General features: G+C 35.3%; 2 protein-coding genes across 6 annotated transcripts in view; one reads left to right on the top strand and one right to left on the bottom strand.

Annotated features, from left to right (window-relative positions):
* LOC150108645 (plasminogen receptor (KT)) overlaps positions 1–14355 on the bottom strand; it is a 155502-nt gene extending 141147 nt beyond the window's left edge. For 2 of the 5 annotated variants that reach the window (XR_016550670.1, XM_090416104.1), the window contains exon 1: positions 14220–14348. The gene's annotated coding sequence lies outside the window, so the exon portion shown is untranslated. Of the gene's footprint in view, positions 1–4550; positions 4628–13082; positions 13214–14219 lie in introns of those variants that run through there. The other 3 variants (XM_090416106.1, XM_090416105.1, XM_090416107.1) reach the window with 3 other exon arrangements.
* A 192-nt stretch (positions 14356–14547) lies between these two features.
* The window catches only part of LOC150108644 (uncharacterized), a 53570-nt gene continuing 47379 nt past the window's right edge, over positions 14548–20738 (top strand). Inside the window, exon 1 of the mRNA XM_090416102.1 lies at positions 14548–14693. Within this exon, the coding sequence (XP_090272228.1) occupies positions 14603–14693 (91 nt within the window). The 5' untranslated portion in view covers positions 14548–14602. The remainder of the gene's footprint in view (positions 14694–20738) is intronic.

The following is a 20738-nucleotide window of genomic DNA, read 5'->3' as shown; positions in this document are numbered from 1 at the left end:
AAACTTTGTGTTATTTTGTGAAACTTTTTTTTGTGTGTTGTGTACAAGAAAGTGATATTCTTTACGCAAATTAAGTTATGTACTGAACTATGCAATTTTATTAAATCAGAATCCTCAACAATACAGGTCAATACAAACTAAATATTTTACTAAAATAAACTTGCATACTGTATTATTTTTTTAAGTTTTATATTACAGTACAGTAGCATTTTTTCTATCAGTTAATTCATTTATTTACAAAATTAAATTGATGTACTATTAGAATCTGATTATTTTTGTCTCAAACGCTAGTTATTGTTGCCTCTTGGGGGGAAAATTCGCTAATCTGAACGAGCGTGGTTTTATTAGTTCGGATTAGCGAGATACCACTGTAGTTGGAAGTTTTTTTTTTCTTCACTTGGTTAGACTATAAATTATATATTTAGTTTAATCCTTTATCCAAGTGTAAGCAAACAAAGTTTGCACCTGAAGTATCTTCAGGAATGGGGCAACTCGTGACAAAGGTGGACTAAGTTCTGATCACTTTCCTTAGTATCCCATAATGCAAAGCACATCTCCTTACAGACATGTATAATGCTATACATTAAGGGAAGGTCACTACCCAGACCAGTTTCAACCTTTATTGAGGTCTCTTCAGTGGAAGCTAGACTAAGAGGTGATACCAAATTTCATATCCCAGAGGATATGAAAAGAAAGCTAATGATATTTTCACTTCTTAGTGTGATAATGTTTTTGAAATAAGAACAGCAAAGTAGATATATAACATACAGTTTATTAAGCATAAATTTATTGTACAGGCATATATACGAAAAAAAAAAAGAAGTAAAATGGATATAATTTTTAGCAAAAATTTTATACAGCAATATCTTAATAATAGATGTACTAATTGGGAAAAGGGGAACAACATCAGGTAACGCTGAGTTCAGTGGGGTCTAGAGGGGATAATGATAGGTATAGAAACAGTGACATTTTTATGCTTTATACTAATGCCAGAAGTATCCGAAATAAAGGAGATAAATTGGTGGCATGGATAGCATCAGCCTGGCCAAAGATTATTGGGATCTTGGAGATGTGATTGATGGAAGATGATATAATAACAGGAATTGAAGTAGCAGGGAACAGCATTTTTCGGCAGGATAGGAAAGGAAAACGTGGTGGTGGAGTACTGTTTATGATAAGTGATGACTTATGTCCTCTAAGAGTGGAGGCTTTGGAAGGCAGTGACGCTAATGGTTTTGAAAGAATATGGTGTGAAGTAGAAGTGGCCAAGACAGGATATTTAGTAGGGTGTTGCTATGGACCAGGAGATGTTTAGGCAGTTGAGTTTGGCAAGTGCAAAAAGAATGATTGTTAATTGAGATTTTAACTACAGCAGTATAAGCTGGGAAGAAGAAAATCCATGTAGTAATAAGGGAGTGGAATTTCTAGAATTCTTGAGGGACAAATGTCTTAGACAACAAGAGGCTCAAGAGTTTTGGATTGGGTCATAGCATCAGAAGAGTTGATAATAACTGAGATGACATCTCTCCCACCAGCTGGAGAGAGTGACCATGTGGTTTTGCCTTGGAAGATGAACAGACATACAGGAATATCAAAGAAAAGGGAATGCATGTGGAATTATAAGGCAGGTGATTATAATAGTCTTAGATAGATATCAACTTGGGACAGTTTCATGGAGGACAGAATTGGAAGGCCAGGATAACATTAGTGCTTGGAAAATTGTGAAGGAATATTTGTTAGCAGCAATAGTAAGCTGTATTCCACGAGTGAAGAAGAGGACACACTTTGGTGTAAAGTGAATGACAAACAATATCAAACAGGGGGGGGGGGTACAGTTGAAAAAGAGATTATGGAAGAGATATAAGGAGAGGGGTAGAGAGCAGATGCACGAATAACATAAGACGCAGGCCAGGAGAGTGACTAGTATGGTGAGGAAGGCAAAACTGGAATATGAGAAGAGATTGGCACTAAGATATAAAGAAACTAGGGAATTATTTTAGCTATGTGGCCAGAAGGAGGAGAAATGATTGTTGAAGAATGACAATGTGGAATAAAAATGGAACAGAGTGACTGATACAGAGGACATAGTGGAGTTGTTCAATGAGCACTTAATTGGAGTATTTCATCCTGGAGAAGGTTTTAATACTAGAGGGATAGGGCAGGTTCAGGGTTTAGAGATGCAAGAGGGGAGTGTGTTCCAAATAACGAGTACTCTGGATGTCAGTAAAGCTGTAGGACTGGATGGTATTTCACCACAGGTTTTGAGAGAATGTGCTAAAGAACTGACAGCTCCATTGACCTGGCTGTTCAATAAAAGTCTGGCTGCGGGAAAGATACCCAAGGAATGGAAGGAAGGTAAGATAGTGTTGTTGCATAAGGGCGGTAGGACTGGAAGTGTCTAATTATAGGCAAGTTTGTGTGTCATCAGTAGTTGTTAAGGTCTCAGAGAAATTAGTGAGGGACTATATACAATGTTGGGCAGATGAGGATAATGTTATCTGTAAGAATCAACATGGATTTGTTAAGGAGCACTCTGGTTTTAGTAATATGATTGCCTTTTATAATAAAGTGACAAGAGCAGTTGCTGAGGGAAAGGCATATATTGCCATTTTTTTGGATTTTGCAAAGGCATTTGACACAGTGCCACATGATAAGCTGATATTTAACTTGCAGCATTGGTTTAAATGTCAGGTTAGTCTGGATTCAGGATTGGCAGTCTGATAGGTATTAGAGAGTTGTGTATGGTGAGGGCAATATCAATGAGGCAGAAGGTTACAAGTGGGATCCCACAGGGCTCAGTACTGGGACCTGTAATCTTTTATATCAATGACATTGTCAATGGACTGCAAGGGCATATTCAGTTGTTTGCGGATGATGTGAAGCTGGGAAGGGTTATTAGTAATAGTGCAGATGTGGCAGCCCTGCAAGAGGATTTGAATAAACTAGATGGATGGCAAAGGAATGGGGATATCAGTTTAATGCAGAAAAATGTAAAGTCTTGAAGTTTGGGATCCATCGATGGGAGGCTGCATACTCGATTGGAGGAAGTAGGGGAGACAAGAGATCTGGGAGTGATGATTGATAGAAAACTGAAATTCAGGGAGTGTATTGCAAAGATGATGAAAGCAACCCAAAGGATTGCTGCAATACTGAGAAGGACACTGACCTGCAGAGATAAAAGAGTTATCATTCCATTGTATAAGACCCTGATCAGACCACACTTAGACTATTGTTCTCAAATTTGGTCCCTAGGATTTGAAGGGGATAAATTAACTGTGGAAAACAAGGTACAAAGGCAGATAACAAAGATGGTTTCAGGATCGTACAATGTTTGTTATGAGGATCGACTGAGGGAATGTGGACTGCACAGTTTGGTGAATAGAAGAAGTAAAGGTGATATAATCAAGAATTTTAAACTGTTGAGAGGCAGTTACAGGGTTGACACTGGGGAGTTCTTTCACCTGGTGGAATACCAGTAATGACCAACAAGGAGCCATCCCTGGAAGTTACAAAAGGAAGTTGTGAGCAAGAGGGTGAGGAGTGGTTTCTTAGCATGGAGGATGGTTGAACCGTGGAATGCATTGCCTGATAGAGTGGTGAGAGCGAGAACAGCCAATAAATTCAAGGAGTGGTATGACAGACTTAGTGTTTCCTAAGAAGGACCTCCCACGATGAGTTTCTTGACTCCATGGAGGCCTGAATAATAACAATAGTAAACTTTATGGCCCAGATAAGATGAAAACACTGGTCTTTCCGACCAAGGAATTGTCTGTATCATTATTGACTCATATGATTTATAGCATTGATAGTTCATTGATGACTCAAAAAGCAAAAATCAAATTCCAAAATCCAAATCAAACTACAAGGATGGATATCACAAAAAAAGTGATTACTACCATGTGGGTCATCCTCGACATAACTATCCCCAAAACAGCAGGGACACAGGCATGGAGAGTAGGTAGATCAAAGTAGAATGTGTACATGTACATAATAGAAAAAGAGTGTTGTTTCCAATAATTAACACTGGGAAAGGTCACTATTAGCAAGTATGAACTATTCCACAATGTTTATAACATTTAAATTTCCCAAATCAAGAGCGGTGGTGGCAACCGTAAAATGAGATAATCTCTCCATGATATATTGACATCAAGTAGCAGATGAATGGACCATACAGCAATAAGAGGCCTTTTATAAAGATGAGTGGCTTGGTTTGGATTATGGCTAAAGTAAATAATGCTATGAGGCCATGCAGATTATGTATGTTCTAATAATTGTCTGTTTCAGGATGAAAAAGTGGAGTTTAGAGTAAAGAAAAAAAACAAAACACTTGTACATGATGGCTAACTCACTGGCAGCTGAAAAAAGATCTTATAATGCCACACTGCATTCTGGACAGGATTCAAACCAAAGTGAAAATAGCGCAATTGTAATATGGAGGTGAAAACAATTGTTGAAATGGTCGCTAGTAAGGTTAGCAATCCCTCCACAAGCAAGTCCATCCTCTGCCCTATCCTTAAAGATGATCATTTACTGCAAAGCAATGTCCTTACCTGGCTAAATTTAGGCACGTCTTCCACTAACAAAAACCAGACTGGTTTATCAAAGAGAACCCCATTTTTAGAGGTACCTGTGGCATAGTATAAAAATTAATAAATAACACGTAAGTCCACAGTAATAACTTTAATTAATAAATAAGATACAGATATTTCATACTAAAACTAATAGTATATCTTCAATGTTACAAACAGATAGGAATGGAATACAAGTAACGAATATTCGGTGGATCACCTATTAAAATACAATGTTGTCGCGAGCTAGGAAATGAAGGAAATTAATAAATAATTAATATTTAAGATAACTGGTTTTTAATAATTACATAAAATAAAAGTCTCCCAGATCTTCGAGAGAGAAAGAAAGAGATGCAATCATTTTGATTTAAATTCGGTCGGTGTAAAATAGCTTCACAACTTTCTTCAAAGAGATGTTCATATTTGAACCTGCATCTATGAAGGAGAATAGCTTTATCCCACTGAATATTATGGGTAGTGCTAATACTGTGTTGTGCTAGACCAGACTTCTGAGGTTCGTTGTAATCAATATAATATTGAAGTTCTTTAATTCTTTTTTCCACAGAACGGCCAGTTTGTCCAAAATAAGAAACATCGCATTCACATGGTATTTGGTAAATGCCAGCCAAAGACAGAAATGACAGTTTATCTTTTGTAAAAGGCAATAAGGAAGAAATTTTGTTGATAGGAATATACGTGGGAATCAATTGGTGCTATTTTAAAATTCTACCTATAGGTTCTGAGATTCCTGGAATGTAGGAGATTGGAACTCGGCGAACTGTTGAAGAAACCTTAAGTACTGGAACATAAGATTCAATTAACTTTTTAATGATGGAAAGTTCTTGTTGTAAGATTTCTGGGGAAGAGCAAACTTTATGTGCCCTATTAATTAGAGATTTAAGAATGCCAAATTTTTTGAGACGTATGGTGAGCAGACTTTTTATGAATGTATCTGCCAGTAAATGTAGGCTTTCGAAAGACGCTTGTAGATAAGGTACCAGAGGAAGTTCGAGTAAGCAGGATGTCCAAAAATGGTAAAATACCAGAATTTTCCTTTTCCATAGTGAATTGGATATGAGGATGAAGGCTATTTATCTGTTGTAGAAAGGTGAAAAGCTCATCTTCAGTATGTGACCAAATGGCAAAAACATCATCTACATAATGATACGAAAGAGATGATTGAGGGGGAATGGATGAAAACATAGTATCTTTGAATTGTTTCAAAAAATAGTACAATATAAAACTTTTCACTAGTAATAAATGCTTAGATGTCGATATCACTACTGCTTATGTTCAGTGAATCATCATCATCATCAAATTCCTGCCATGTACCCTCAAGGGGTATACAGGATATGATAGTACTAAATATAAAATTTACATCATTAATAACTTCCGATCTACAATTTTCCTCCAAATCAGTCTGTTAATTGTCAAGACTCCAACATTACCAGATCTTATATTTCTATCGTTTAACGCACTTTGTACCATATCAATCCACCAATATCTTGGTCTTCCTCTGGGTCGTTTTCCTGCCAACTTGGCAGAAAAAACACTTGTTTTGCTAATCTTTCCTCGCACATTCTGTTTGAGTGACCATACCATTTGAGATTAGCTCTGCTAACACATTCCTGGATGCTAACAATGTCAATTTCTTTCCTAATATCCTCGTTTTTAATATGATATTGCCATTGTTGCCATCTGTTCATGCTTCTAATCTTTCTCAGGACTCTCATATCGGCAGTCTCTAGTCTATGGTCAAGTGTTTTATTTCTAACCCAGCTCTCAGATCCATAACTTAAAACTGGTTTGAACACTGTCTTGTATACAGCTAATTTATGTTTCAACTAATTTCTCTCTTATTCCATATGAATTTATTCAATTGACTTCCTACCATACCAGCTTTGTTGATTCTGTTGTCTATTTCCATATTTAGTTTACCATCTTCACTAAAAATAGTGCCTAAGTAGCTGAAATCTTTTACTTGTTCCACAGATTCTCCATTCACAACTCAGTTGTCACTTTCAACGATTCTGCCGATTTCTTTGTCTTTTTATTGCTGACCTTCATACCATATCTACTACAACAGTTATTCGATTTAGTAAGGGAATCTTGCAGACTTGTAGCAGATTTATTTAGAAGTATAACATCGTTCACATAAAGCAAAGAGCATACCAACATCTCCAATTTTGATATCATGTTTAATACCACTTTCCTTCATAATGTGCTCCATATAGATAATGAATAACAAAGGGGATAATGTACATCCTTGTCTCACACCAGATTTAACATTAAACCATCTTCCTGTACTTCCTTCAATTCTAACTGTTGACTTACAAATCAATAAAGACTAAGTATTACTTGATATAATGCCCCATTGACACCATATAACTGTAGCATATTAAATAGCTTCTCTCTTGGCACCTTGTCATATGCCTTTTCCAGATCGACAAAACTTAAATAGAGATCTTTCTTATATTCCGATGATTTCTCAACTATTTGTCATAAAGTGAAGATCTGATCCTGACAGCCTCTATTTGTCCTGAATTCAGCTTGTTCTTCACCAAGATTTTCTTCCACAATTCTTCTCAACCGTTTCTCAAGTATACTTGCATAAATCTTACCAAGGACAATTAGTAGGTAAATACCTCTGTAATTCTCACATTCAGTTTTATTTCCCTTTTTATATATGGGTACTATGAGAGCTCTACTCCAATAATCAGGAATTCGTCTCTCTGTCCAAGCCTTCTGAACTTGCATTGCAGCCACTATAAGACTTTTATACCACCATGCATTTCTGGTCAAACATCATCTACTCCTGCTGCCTTTCCACATTTCAAGCCTTTGATGGCTTTTTCTACTTCAAGTATGGATATGTATTCCTGACTGTATGCTTGTTGAGTGTTTTTTACCACTGTGCTACCACTGCTTGTTTTATGTAGCAATTTTTCAAAGTAATTACTCCACACTTTAAGGATATCTTTTTCTCCCATTTTCATGTCACCTTTATCATCTTTAACTCCTTTTACAGAACTCTTTCCTTCATTTCTAAGCTTCTTCAACAACCTCCAGAATATCTTACCACTTCTTGATATTTATTTTCTATGTTCTTGCCAAAGTCCTCCCATGACTTTTGTTTAGCTAGTTTTACTCAGTGCTTAGCTTTCTTGCATTTGTCTCTGTATTCTCTAAGATCAAAAGCTGACTTATTTGCCAGGAACTTTTGATATGCTTTCTTCTTTTCCTTCACTGCCTCTTTAACTTAGTCTGGCCACCATGGAGTTTTGATTTTTCTATCCTTGCAGACAACTTCACCACATGTCTCTCTGGCTGAATCAATCAGGGTTTTCTTCAAGGCTTGCCCACTGAATCTCCAAGGTTTGGTTCCTGTTCTCAAACTCTTTCATTTTTTCTTCAATAATCTTTGTGTATTTTATTCTACAGTTCATATCTGAGAGCTGGTCAACTTTTATTCACTTTAAAACTTCCTTACATGTTATTCTTTTCAATATGAAATCCAATATTTTGCCTTGGTTAGCAATGCATCTCCATGGGCACAAAGAAATATACAAAGCATATGCATATTAGCAAGAAAGCACACAGAATGAGTGTGAATGGCAGGATCCTACAGTCCAAATTGATACCCTCTATGGGTTCCATGATGTAAACTTGCTGATAGTCTTACAATGATGGCCTCCCAGATTTTTGGTGAAGTGAGGGAACCAAATTTATGAAGATTGTCATGCCTACTTGTGTGTATGCTTAGTGTATTTCTTGGTGACCAAGATTAAATACTGGTGCAATGATTCAGAATTAAATAAATATTGTTAGTATTTATTATCTATAGATATGTATTTCCACTAAACGAGTTTTGAATAGTAATTTTGATGAGCATTTGACGTTTGCATACCATATTACTATTTCAGGGGTTTGATGTGACTGAAGATATTTAAAAAAAAACTTCACCAGGAAATCAAATTTAATCTCTATTCATTATGAAGAATTTATGGAGACAAAAGCACGCATGTTAGAGTAATTAATTTACTTATAATTATGAAAATAACACTTGATGTTTTGTTTCAACTTCTGTATCGAGGTCATCATCAGGAAAACATTGCACATGACAGAAGCTACGTGGCACTACACAAAAGTAAGATAAATCTAAATGCTTTATTAATCATTTACCCTAGCATGACCCCTGCTGAAAAAAATAAAATAAATAAAATAATAATAATAAAAAATAAAATATATACATAAATAAATTAGCAAAATAAAAATAATTTTTTTATACATATAAATATAATAATATACAGATGATAAAAAATTATTAAATAAAAATAAAGTTTTATAGCAGAACTACATTAACACATCTCCATAATCTCTTGTATTAAGATTTTTCTTGCATTGGGGTTCTGCTGTCATGTTCTAGATGCTATATATAGGTTGCAGATGGGTCCTCCAGATTCTTGGAATCATCAATCCATCATTCTTGTTGAGATTTAGATGATGTTTCAGCATCTCACAAGTGTCCTTGAACTTTCTTTCAAACCAGGTTTTGGTGTGGTGTAGGAAATTGGTGGCATTTCAGTTGATTCTATAACATGTTTGAAGTGCATGATCTGACAGGTTAGCAATTAAATTCCTCCACTATGTTTTACCACAGTGGAGGAATTTAATGTGGTGTTTATGTTCATCTTTTTTTATTGAGATGGGCCCTGTTTTCTCCTATGTAGGGTAGGCTACAGGTGCACTGAATTTTGTAAACACCTGGGATTGGCTTTCTTAAGCCAATATTAAACAAACTAAATAAAAACAGATTAAAATGGTATGGGCATGTAAACAGAATGAATCAACAGAGATTACCTTACATTGTCCTATAGGGACTGAAACCTACCAAACAGACAAGGAGCAGACCAAGGATAAGCTGGATCACCAATATTAAGAAAGCTGCTAAGTTCAACAGCCTTCAAGATCTTTCAAGAAAGACTTTATTAAGAGAAGAGTAGAGAAGATGGACTCATGAAGTACTCAACCCATCTTGATGGAAGAGAATCAATCAAAAAATAGTGAAATGAAGGCAATGTGGAGAGATTGCAGGATGATTTAAATAGGTTCTCAGTATGGAGAAATGTAAAGGAATACATTTGGGGGATACAAAGATTAAAAGCTGCACATCACATTGAGGGAACTGTACTTATACTTGTCACCCAGAAATATTTAAACCTAGCTGAAGTAGAAGGAAGTTCAAAGACAAAAATTCACCACATACTAATAAAATAGTAGCCAATCTCAAATTAAATATGGTGAAAGTAAATTAGCCACTCATATACATAAAATAGTAAATTTAATATGGGTAAAAGAAGACATGCCCTCAGAATGGAAAGAATCGCTAATCATATATAAAAAAACAAAAATAAATGTGAAAAATTAGAGGGATATCACTCCTGTCAGCAGGCTACAAAATTTTACCCAATATTATACTAAAAAGAATCTTACCTTATGCTGAAGAAAATATAGGTGAATATCAAGCAGCATTCCAAAGAAACAGGTTGACACTTGACCAGATTTTTACACTAAGACAGATACTAGGAAAAAAATGGAAATATAATCAGCAGGTCCATATTTTATTTATATATTTTAGAAATGCATATGACAGTATTAATAGAGAATGCCTTTGAGAAGTATTGGATGAACTGGGAATATCTCATAACATCAAGGCCAGTTTGAGAGTATCTGATGCTCCTAGGCAAAGAAAATTTAGGTGCCCCTATACATTGTCTCTCTCTCTATATATATTTTGTCATACTCATAGAAGCACACGTACACCTACACATGTGGATATTTATAAAAAATAATATCATTATGAACATTAAAGAAATTTATTAATCAAAACCAATACATTTGTATACATATATAATTACTACTAATATCTGTATAGCAAGAAAATTATTACATCTTAAATACAAAAATTATGAAAAATTAGTCTTTCGGGCTTTTGCTTTGACAAAGTTTTGAAGTAATTCATCCATATTGATTGTAGATGCAATTTCATGCTCTATAGATAAAAATCTCTGCACTTGAGGTTAAGTATACAAAGGGCTAAGGAGTGGAAGAAATAGAGAAAGGCAAAAATAATGTAGGATCATCAGCAAGCACCAGGACAGCTTGACTTATTTCAGTTTTTTATTATTAATCGAGGTTTTACTAATTTTTTTCGAAGGTTGAAATTTTTCCCCAAACTATGTAGCAAAATCTGGTGCCCCGAAGTCTTGGCACCCCTAGGCGATTGCCTAGGTTCGCCTAATGATAAAACCGGCCCTGCATAACATAATATGTTTAATCAAAATTTGTACCATTGATAGTTGAAGAATGGTACTGGCTAATGGAATTAGATCTGAACATAAAAATAAGGCTATTGAGCCTATTTTTGTTTAGGAATACTCCTTTTTATAATGTGATTGCTTTTTTACTCAAATTTTAGGGCATTACTGATGTTTTATATATACAGAATATGGAGAATACATAGAAAGAATAATTCAGACATACCTTTGTAGGAAGTTGCTGGCTGTCTTCTTATTCAGCAGCATCCCAACATAAGGCGATACACATTCATCTGCTGTTAAGGGAAGGAAGTATGATTAAAAGGAAGGGGGGATTGGAAATGTGGCAGGTAGAGAGATGTAGGAGAATTATTGGTGAGGCAAGAGGTATGTGAAATTTTTGAAAAACCCGGTTTCTTTTTTTGTAGGACAATGTTATTATTATTAAAGGTGGCAGAGAATACTTTGGGACAGGGGTGACAATAGAAATTTTTTTGGGGAAGGAGAAGGATATGATATGAGAGGATCAGGGGTGGGAGTAACGGGATATGAGCCGTTTCAACAGTGCATCATCTTTGGAGCTCATGGGGGGAAGTGGAGGCTATGTCATGCTGGCTTGGTGTTTCTGTCTTTGGTGTATGTGTTCAAGAGCATGGACTACTATTAGCAGTCCACGCCCTTGAACAGAAACATATCCCACAAATCGACAAGGCCATAATAATAGATATACAAGAAAACGAAACAATGCTTAGAATATCGGAAACAATAGCCATAAAATGTGACAAAAACTCAATAAACGTTTACTTACCCTACATAATGAGTTGGAAGCTCCATAACATAAAAATTAGGTCCCAACTCCGACCAACAGGAAACAACACAGATACACCAAAAAGAGGTATGTGAACTTTTTAAAAAGTTCACATACCTCTTGCCTCACCAATAATTCTCCCATGTCTCTCTATCCCCACATTACCAACCCCCCCCCTTTAACAGCAGATTAATGTATATCGCCATATGCCGGGATGCCGCTGAATAAGAAGATACCCAGCAACATCCTACAAAAGGTATGCCTGAATTATTCCTCCTATGTATTCTCCATATTCCATATATAAAAGTAATGTCCTAAAATTTGAAGTAAACAGCCAATGACATTATAAAAAGGGGTACTCCTAAACAAAAATAGGCAAAATAGCCATAAAAATAATGTTTACTTAGAATAACATGGGAATCTTCCCAGAAATAATACCTATAGATCTGAACTTTTTGATATTAAAGCAAGAGTGATGCTCATTTGCCCATTCTTTTATCCTCTTAACTTCTGAAAAAATTATATTTGAGAAACTGTAAAAGAAACAAGCAGAACAGTAATATTAGCATATACCTACTTGGAGAAAATGCTGAAGACATTAGAATAACATTCAGAAAACTCAAACCTTCTCCAGAAAAACTAGGATTACAAATTAATTAGAATAAAATTGAATATTTAAACATAAAAATCGCATTCAAGGGTGAAATGACCAGTATACCACTGATAACCTGGAATTTAAAAGTGCTGCTTACTTCAAATATCTTGGAATACTAATTACTCGAGATAATAAGATTAGTACAGAAATAAATACATGCCACCAATAGAGCTTACCATTCACTACACCAATTACTATCTTCTGAAATTCTGTCAAGCAGAGTTAAAACAGAAATATACAAGACAACCATTAGACTTGTTCTGTATGGAGCAGGAACTAGGAGAATAACAGACCAAGATGCAAAAGCTTTGTGGATCTTGGAAAATAAAATCCTTAGACTATGGACCTGTAAGAGATAATAAGAGGTGAATGGAAAAGGCATAATCAGGAGCTATATAAACTCTACAGATCTCCACTTCCAGCTAATGAAATATGAGCATTCAGATTAAAATGACTCGGATATGAGGAAAGAAAGGGTGAGGAGAGATGATGACAGATGGAAAGCAACCTAGAGGAAGACCACAGCACTGGGAGGATAACATCCAAAAAGACTAAGCTGAGATGGGAATCCTGGACTGGACTGAGAGCTCAAGACAGAAAGAAATGGAAGAAGTTGGCACTTGCAGCAGAGAACTTTAGGGGTTCAGAACACTAAGGAGGAGGAAGAAGAAGAATATATACATAAGGAAGCAATGCACCTGATCATAATTTGATGTGATTACTCTTATACTTACAGTGTTTGTCAAGTTTTATTATAATCATTCGGGAATCCCATGCAGTCATGAGACTCACTGTGGAAGGTCTGCTTTAAACACAAAGTCTCTCATGTTCCTTCCATTCCTCATGCAAAAATTTATTTCTCACTCTCTTATAATTTCCTTTCCATAGGTCTACTATACAAAAATAAACTGTATTATCAAATAACTATTCAGTAAAACCATTTTGTTATAATTTTCATTATACTAAAGAAAGGCTTCTGACATAACACTCTGCCAGTGTACATTTGGTGAATACTCTCAACAACTCAATCATATTACCCCTTGGTCTTCTATCTATCCAACTCTGCATCTTTGTTGACCACTTTTGTGCCCATTCTAGAGTTGATTCATTCCGTTCAGATTTTTATGACCAGATCTCATTAAAGAGAAATCCAGATGTAGTCTGGTCAGTGCATTATACAATGGAACCACTACTCTCTTATCTCTGTTAAAATATTCTTTTTAGTACTGCAGCATTTTCTGGTTTCTTTACCACTGCTACAATACATCTCAACTTTATATTTCAATCCACCAATGTTGTAATGTCCTTCAACTTCTTTCAGTATCATACAGTAATTATCTAATGTGATATAACTATTTGGTAAAAACAGTTTTGTTATAATTAGTCACTATGTGGGTACCATGACTGTAAATGAGTTCAAAGCAAAGTATGATAGATACTGCAGTGATTGGCACGCTGTTTTGGCCTCGTTCAATGAGTCTAAGGCCTCCATGCAGTTGCCTATATAATAATAATACTACTACTACTACTAAGGAGGAGAGGCTACTGACATGACTGGTGACGTCACGTTTACATATTACAGTAGCTAGTAAACGACTCTCAGTAAAGAGAATGGTCAAAGCTAACATCTCTTCTTCGTCCAATCCAAATAATCCTTTATTTTTCATGTTACTTGGAAGAATACCGGTTCACCCTTTTTATTTGTATGTGAAATATCGTTTTCTATCTGTCATTAACAGAAAAACTGGAGTTCAAAATTTTAGTGTAAAAATAACGAGTAAAATTAACATATAACAACTATACATGAAACTCCCACTTTAAAATACGTGGACTCAAGAAATATTTATCCAATAATATTATGACAGTATTACCTTATATTTCTTCTAATACTGACACAAATATGTTAATTACAGTAAACACATTGTGTGTAAATTAGTATACTGGAGAAGTATTTATTAATTTCACTATGAAAAATGAAAGGTATGCATAACCAACACAACCCGTTCCTCTTTTTGCAAACAAATACTTCCGTTCCCTCCTAGCAATACGCAAACGTCCTAGCAAGATTAAGTTCTGCTTCGGTGCTTCATTCACACGCATGCGTAGAACGTTTGACAAACACGACAGCCGTGTGTCAATGCAAAAATTGATTTTTGTTGGAAGAGGCTTACTCGTTTATTAAATCCTGCGATGATGAAACTAACGATTCTTCCTAACGTTTATCAGGTTTTCTTGATTCATTAAATGTACACATATGGAAATGGACCTACTGATGCATTTCATGCCCACGTGCATTGTTGTGACATTTTCAGCTGTTGTCTGCGTATTGAAACTTTCAGTTGCAAGTAAGTAATATGTTGTCGAAATACTCTAATACAACTTATCAGTTTTCTGTTTTTGGTTGATTTAAAGTTAGTGATTTGATTTTTACTTTTATTTGATCGAGATTTATGCAGAAGAAGGTAGACAAACATATTCAATAGGAAGAGTTAAAATCAATTGGAAAAGTGATTTACTGCGACGGTGTTCACATAAAATTTTGACATGCAGATTCTCTATCATATTTTGTAATTTAGAAACATGTGAAAAGATACTGAACCTACATAAAATGAACTTTGATCTTTGATCCACATGTCCGCTGAAATTTATGCTGTAGTAGTATGTAATTTCAGTGCGTTACCAGCTAGGGCTGAGAGCAAGGTAATTCAAAAACTCAATTTTGAAAATGTCATGCATATCAAAATATGTCATAGACAGCATTCTATGAGTGGGATTCAGGAAAGCATTATCCTTGATCTGCTGTTGTTTAATTTGTATATTAATGATATAGTGAATAGTTTGGTAGGATATTTAGTTTACAGATGATGCAAAGATATTGAGCGTTACCGGGGAAATACATCAACAATATTTGAATAGTATGCAGATCCAAACCTGGCAGAGTAGGGATGTCGATTCATTCTAAGTGAATGATTTGCATTTTATAATTCAGAATTTTAATCATGTTAAAAAAAAAGCAGAAGAGAGCGTAGAAGATATCTTGGGATGATAGTAAACAGTATGTTGAAGTTCAAGTATCACAAACACTGCCTCAAACTGCAATTCAAAATGCTGTTGTTCTACCACAAGTACTTGTAAATTATATTAGTGCTTAATGGACTAATGTTGTAATTGGTTCACTCCTATCATTATGAAGTACTTAGGAAATATAAAATATCCATTGGAAGTATGCTGTCAAAAAAATTATACACTGCCACAATTTTTCTTGAATATTGTTTGCCAGTGACAGATCATCTGCCACAGCCAGGTATAAAGGCAAAGATGTATGCAGTCCAGTTAATTACTTACCAATTAATTGAAAGTAATTGTAACTTACAATTACTTCCAATTGTAAGTAATTGGAATTACTTGCAATTATTGTAGGTAATTCCAATACTTACAGTGCTGGAAGTAAAATGGATATTTAAAGTTAACTTAACTGACTTCTCCAAAGTTTATTCCAGGCTGCCACATTGGTCATCAATCATTTCTGAGATTGCACAGTTAAAACACATGTGGGATCAATGGTGGCTTTCATCTTTAGAAGATAGCAAATACAAAAAATAAGAAAACTTATTGAACAGGCAGCCCACATGAACTGATGGAAAGGGACAGGAGAGTGCTGAAAAAAAAAAAATCTTGCATTAGTGTGGTCTCTTAGTGTTTATAGCTTCCACAACTGTAGTGTGTAAGTTTATGCCATGGAACAGCTGCTGTATACCACCCTCTGTCTGCAGGTTTTTGACCTTTGTGATGCAAAGTTTATGGGAAAGCTGTAATGTGAATTAACGAATCAACATTATCACTCTTCAGATGAGTTGCCAGAAAATTATGTTTACTACATAGCATACTATCTATTTATTTAGGCTCTACATTCTTGCCTATCAAAAAAAATCTGCTGGTTACCATCTGTGAAAGATAAACAGCCTCCTCTCTCCTTCTCTCTGGTGTTTGTCTGGTTTAGTGTGAATGCCTCTGCTTGTACTTTCGACGTTCTGTCGAAAAACGAGTACAAGAACACCAGTCTAATATCAGTAACAATAAACATGAAAAATCTTGCCTTGTGCAGCATCATGTGGACCCCAACAATCATATCCTCTGCTACAATGCCTGTTATATTGGTGCTAGTTTAGATATGAGCATTTATTTAAAGAGTGTGCTGAAGCTGCACACTCTTTAAATAAGTGAAGCTGCACACACACTCTTCTGTATCACTCACACTTAAATTGGAATGACTGTCTGTCCATTTCCAAGATTTGGGAGAATCTCATCCTCATAAATGACAACCATTAGTGTGATTTCCTTTCCTCATCTCCCCCATCTATTTTTTTTATAATATATATATATATATGTGTGTGTGTGTGTGTGTAATTAAATACACAGACATATATACTGGGTGGCCAATAAGTCACGAAGAGGTTTAAACATTTAATAACTTTTTTTATTTATTAATTATTTTCATTTTTGGCTTCAAAAAGTGATGAGAGCTGTTAATGTTTCTGGTTATAGTGCTCTAATTTCTGGACAAATGTTCTCCTTCTGCTGTTGGATTGTCTGAGGCTTGTTCACATATGCCTTTTCCTTCAGATAACCCATAGGAAGAATTGCAGATATTGCAATTTCTGCACGAACGTTCTCCTTCTACTGTTAGATTGTCTGGGGCTTGTTCACGTACACCTTTTGCTTCAGATAACTCATAGGAAGAAGTTGGGATGCTAAAGGCATTTTGTTTATTAATTATCTTGAGAAGGGTAAAACAATAACCAGGGAATATTATTCCAATCTTTTAACCAGACTAGACGAAAAAATAATGAGAAAAGACCCATTTTGTGGAAGAAAAAATCATCTTTCATCAGGACAGTGCACCTGAACACAGGTGTTGTGGCAATGGGAAAATTAAGGGATCTGCACTATGAATTGTTGGAACATCCACCTGTAATCTATAAGGCCTAATGTGGCAAGGATGATATCTGATTGAAATAATTCTAAAAGAGATTACTTACATGGATTCTAGATGAGTTTTTATGATGGATAAAGCCATTTATTAAAATTCTAATAATGATATGAATAGCATGGAAGTGAGGAGTAAGATTTTTGTATTGACAATGTAGGTGATTGAGATTCATTGCATAGCATGTGGGCTGGATGTAGGACTGGGAATGAATTTAAGGTGGCATGGCAGACATTGTGAAATTTTAGACAAACCTCCCATGATAAGCCTTTTCTTCTTGAAGTATGATTAAATGCTAATGATATTAATAAAGTTCCTGGAATGTACTGTTGGAACATAACAAGAAAATTATTATTGCACCACCTTTCATGATGTAGGAAATTTACTCATCTGACAGCATTACCTTAAAATCATTAACACTTTTTGCATTTACAGTGCATTCTGGTAATGCACCGTAAAAGGATTGACATGACTGAAACATCTGAGAGGAACTATTCAGCTGTTTGCCAATGACACAAAATTGGATATAGCAATAGTCAAATAAAAGATGTTAAAATTTTGCAGGATGATTTAAATAGACTGGCAGTCTATTTAATGATCCATTCACCCACAGTTCTCTGTGTAACTAATGTACTCCTCATAACCTTTCTTCACCAACACACCCTTACACAACTTCTAGGGATTATTATTATATGGCCAACTCCATGGAGTCTGTAGACTCATTGAAGGAGGCCCTAAACATTATGCCAAGCACAGTCAAGAACAGATTCTGGCAACCTGTTACACTTATTCACCACTCTCCAAGCAAAAAATCTAGTCCTCACACACACCCTTGCTAACTATACTCTTGTTCAACTTCCAAAGATGGTGCCTAGTTCTCTCACCACCAGATCTTTTCTGAAAAATTTCTCTATTTGATCCTGTGAGAACTCTTCAGTATGTTTCAGTCATGTCAATCCTTTTCCACTTGTCAACTAATTTCTGTAACCCATGAATGTTCGACCTATCCAAGGTACATTCCATAGACCTGCCACCATCTTGATCATTCACCTCTGGATTTTCTCCACCCCCTCCTCATCCCCAAGAAACCCAGGTGACTAGATTTGTGCACAGTAGTCAAGATTAGTTCTTACCAAGATCCTATAAAGTGGTATAATAATCTTCTTATTTCTTCTCATCAGATCTTCATTAATCAAATAATTCAATGAGTAGTTTTAGCCAGGTTTGCAATATGCTCTCTAAACTTCAACTCCCAAATCCTTGGCCTCATCCATTTCCTGGAGTATAGTATCATCGGTATGATACACAGCTGGTATTCATCCCAAAATGCATAACCTTACACTTTGCTACATTAAACTAACATCCATTCTTCTTTGCCTATACTGCCAGTCTATTTAAATCATCCTGCAAAATTTTAACATCTTTTATTGACTATTGCTCTTTCCAATTTTGTGTCATTGGCAAACAGCTGAATAGTTCTTCTCAGATCATTTCATTAATGTGCAAATTAAATAGTAGTGTCCCAAGAACAGAGCCCTTTGGCATGCCACAGTCATAGGCCTTCTACTGGGCTTTACTGAACAAACTATTGTCTGGCATCTCTCCATAACCTTATCCACTTTGCCAACTTTATATCCATCCCCACTTGCTGTAGTTTATTGATTAGAATTCCATGCGGTATCATGGCAAAATGGAATGGCCTCTTTTTCTTCTCCTTTCACCTGCTACACTTTTTATAATCCCCCCCCCCCTCTATTGATCTGATAAAATCCTTTCACTAACTTAGATATCTCTATCATATCACAATGTAAGATATTGCAATTTTGTTGTGATGAAAAAAATTAGAAATGGAGAAAAGAATATGGAAATAAATGATTTGGGAATGCAATGCATTTCACATATTCCCCCGAAGGGAGTTAGTTGCACTTTTTTAGTACTAACTTTTTGGAAATCAGTAAGCAAGGTCTACTCCTCTCACTAAGGAATGCACTTATTCTCAGCAAGGTTGAGTGCATTCCCTTGATGTGCTAAATAAGAGCTGGTATTCCTAACTCTAATATTTATTTGTATACTTGTGTGTGCATCTGTCTATTGTCAGTTTTGCTGAGTTACAAAATATAAAACCAAAGTTTTTCTAAGAGTTAAAATCCTGTTTGCTTATTCCAAAGATAGACCAACTCTAAAATCAGCTGAAAAACATTCATTACAAATCTCTTATGTTGAAAACCATCTAAAGAAAATAGGTGATATTGCATTATCTGAAATCATCATTAAATATGCATACGTAAAAGTTTATAATGGATTCGTGACAATTTAAAATCCTTGCTTAGATGTTTGATTCCAGATAATTGTAAGGGCTCATAGAATGACATGTATGCATGTATTTGAGGAATGATTAAGAAAATCTTCAAAGGCAAACTTTGCAGAGCATGTGGCATATTTATTTTAAACAAATGGTTAATTAATTATGAGTGGGTCAACCTTCAGCTTTTCCAATGATGTTTGTATATAGGTTAGAATCTTACCACATCATTAATGTTTGTGAAACTTTCCAGGTTTAAGAATTTATTAGGGTTGTGTTTTAAACGAAATGTTGCATGGTTTTTATCACTGAATGTTATTAATATTATTCTGGACTTCCATGAGTCATGACTTATTGTGGGAGGTCCACTTTAGACACCACAATATTGTCAACTATTTCTAAAACTCATTCACTATCTACATTCTCTCACCACACTCCTACCATTCTTCATACAAAAAACTTCTTTCCACATCCTTTTTCGACTTCTAGGGATGCCTCTTGTCTTTGTTCCTTCTTATTCAGCCATATGAAAACTCTCTCCAATTTTAATTCATTAAATACATCTCAACAGCTTAAATGTTGCAAACATAATTTTGTCTTCTCTCCACCACATTGCAGATTATGTGCCTGTGTTTTATGCTCAAAACTGGTGAAGATAGACCGAGGACAATCCTCATAAACAGTGTTCGGTACTCTTGATATCAGTTTTGTTATTCACTTCTGTATTCTCTATGGTGGCAGTAATCTTGTAATGAGCGAGTTGAATGTTGTTTACAAGTCAGGCACAGGTTTTTTTGATATGTTCATCTCAATAATTTTATAATTTAACATTGAACAGATCTGAGGACAGTAATTAGCTGTGTGTCTGATCAGAGCTTTATACAATGGAGCCACCATTCTTCTCAGTATTGAGCAACCTTGTGGTGGTCTTTGCAAACTTTGAACCTCCAAATTTCTATGCATCATCATCATCCCAAAATTGTGCTTGTGTGCAGGCACCCACGAGGGAAGTGAATGCATGAATAACAAAAAAAAAGCAGGCCCCAACTTTTATGCTATTCATTCATATTTTCCATCCCTGATTTGCAAAATCACACTTAT

This window comes from Typopeltis vanoorti, chromosome 3 (genome assembly GCF_054136105.1).
Source record: "Typopeltis vanoorti isolate ZY-2024b chromosome 3, IOZ_Tvanoo_1.0, whole genome shotgun sequence".
NCBI classification, from domain to species: domain Eukaryota; kingdom Metazoa; phylum Arthropoda; class Arachnida; order Uropygi; family Thelyphonidae; genus Typopeltis; species Typopeltis vanoorti.
Note: the sequence above shows the minus strand (reverse complement) of the source record. Positions and strands in the feature narration are given on the sequence as shown.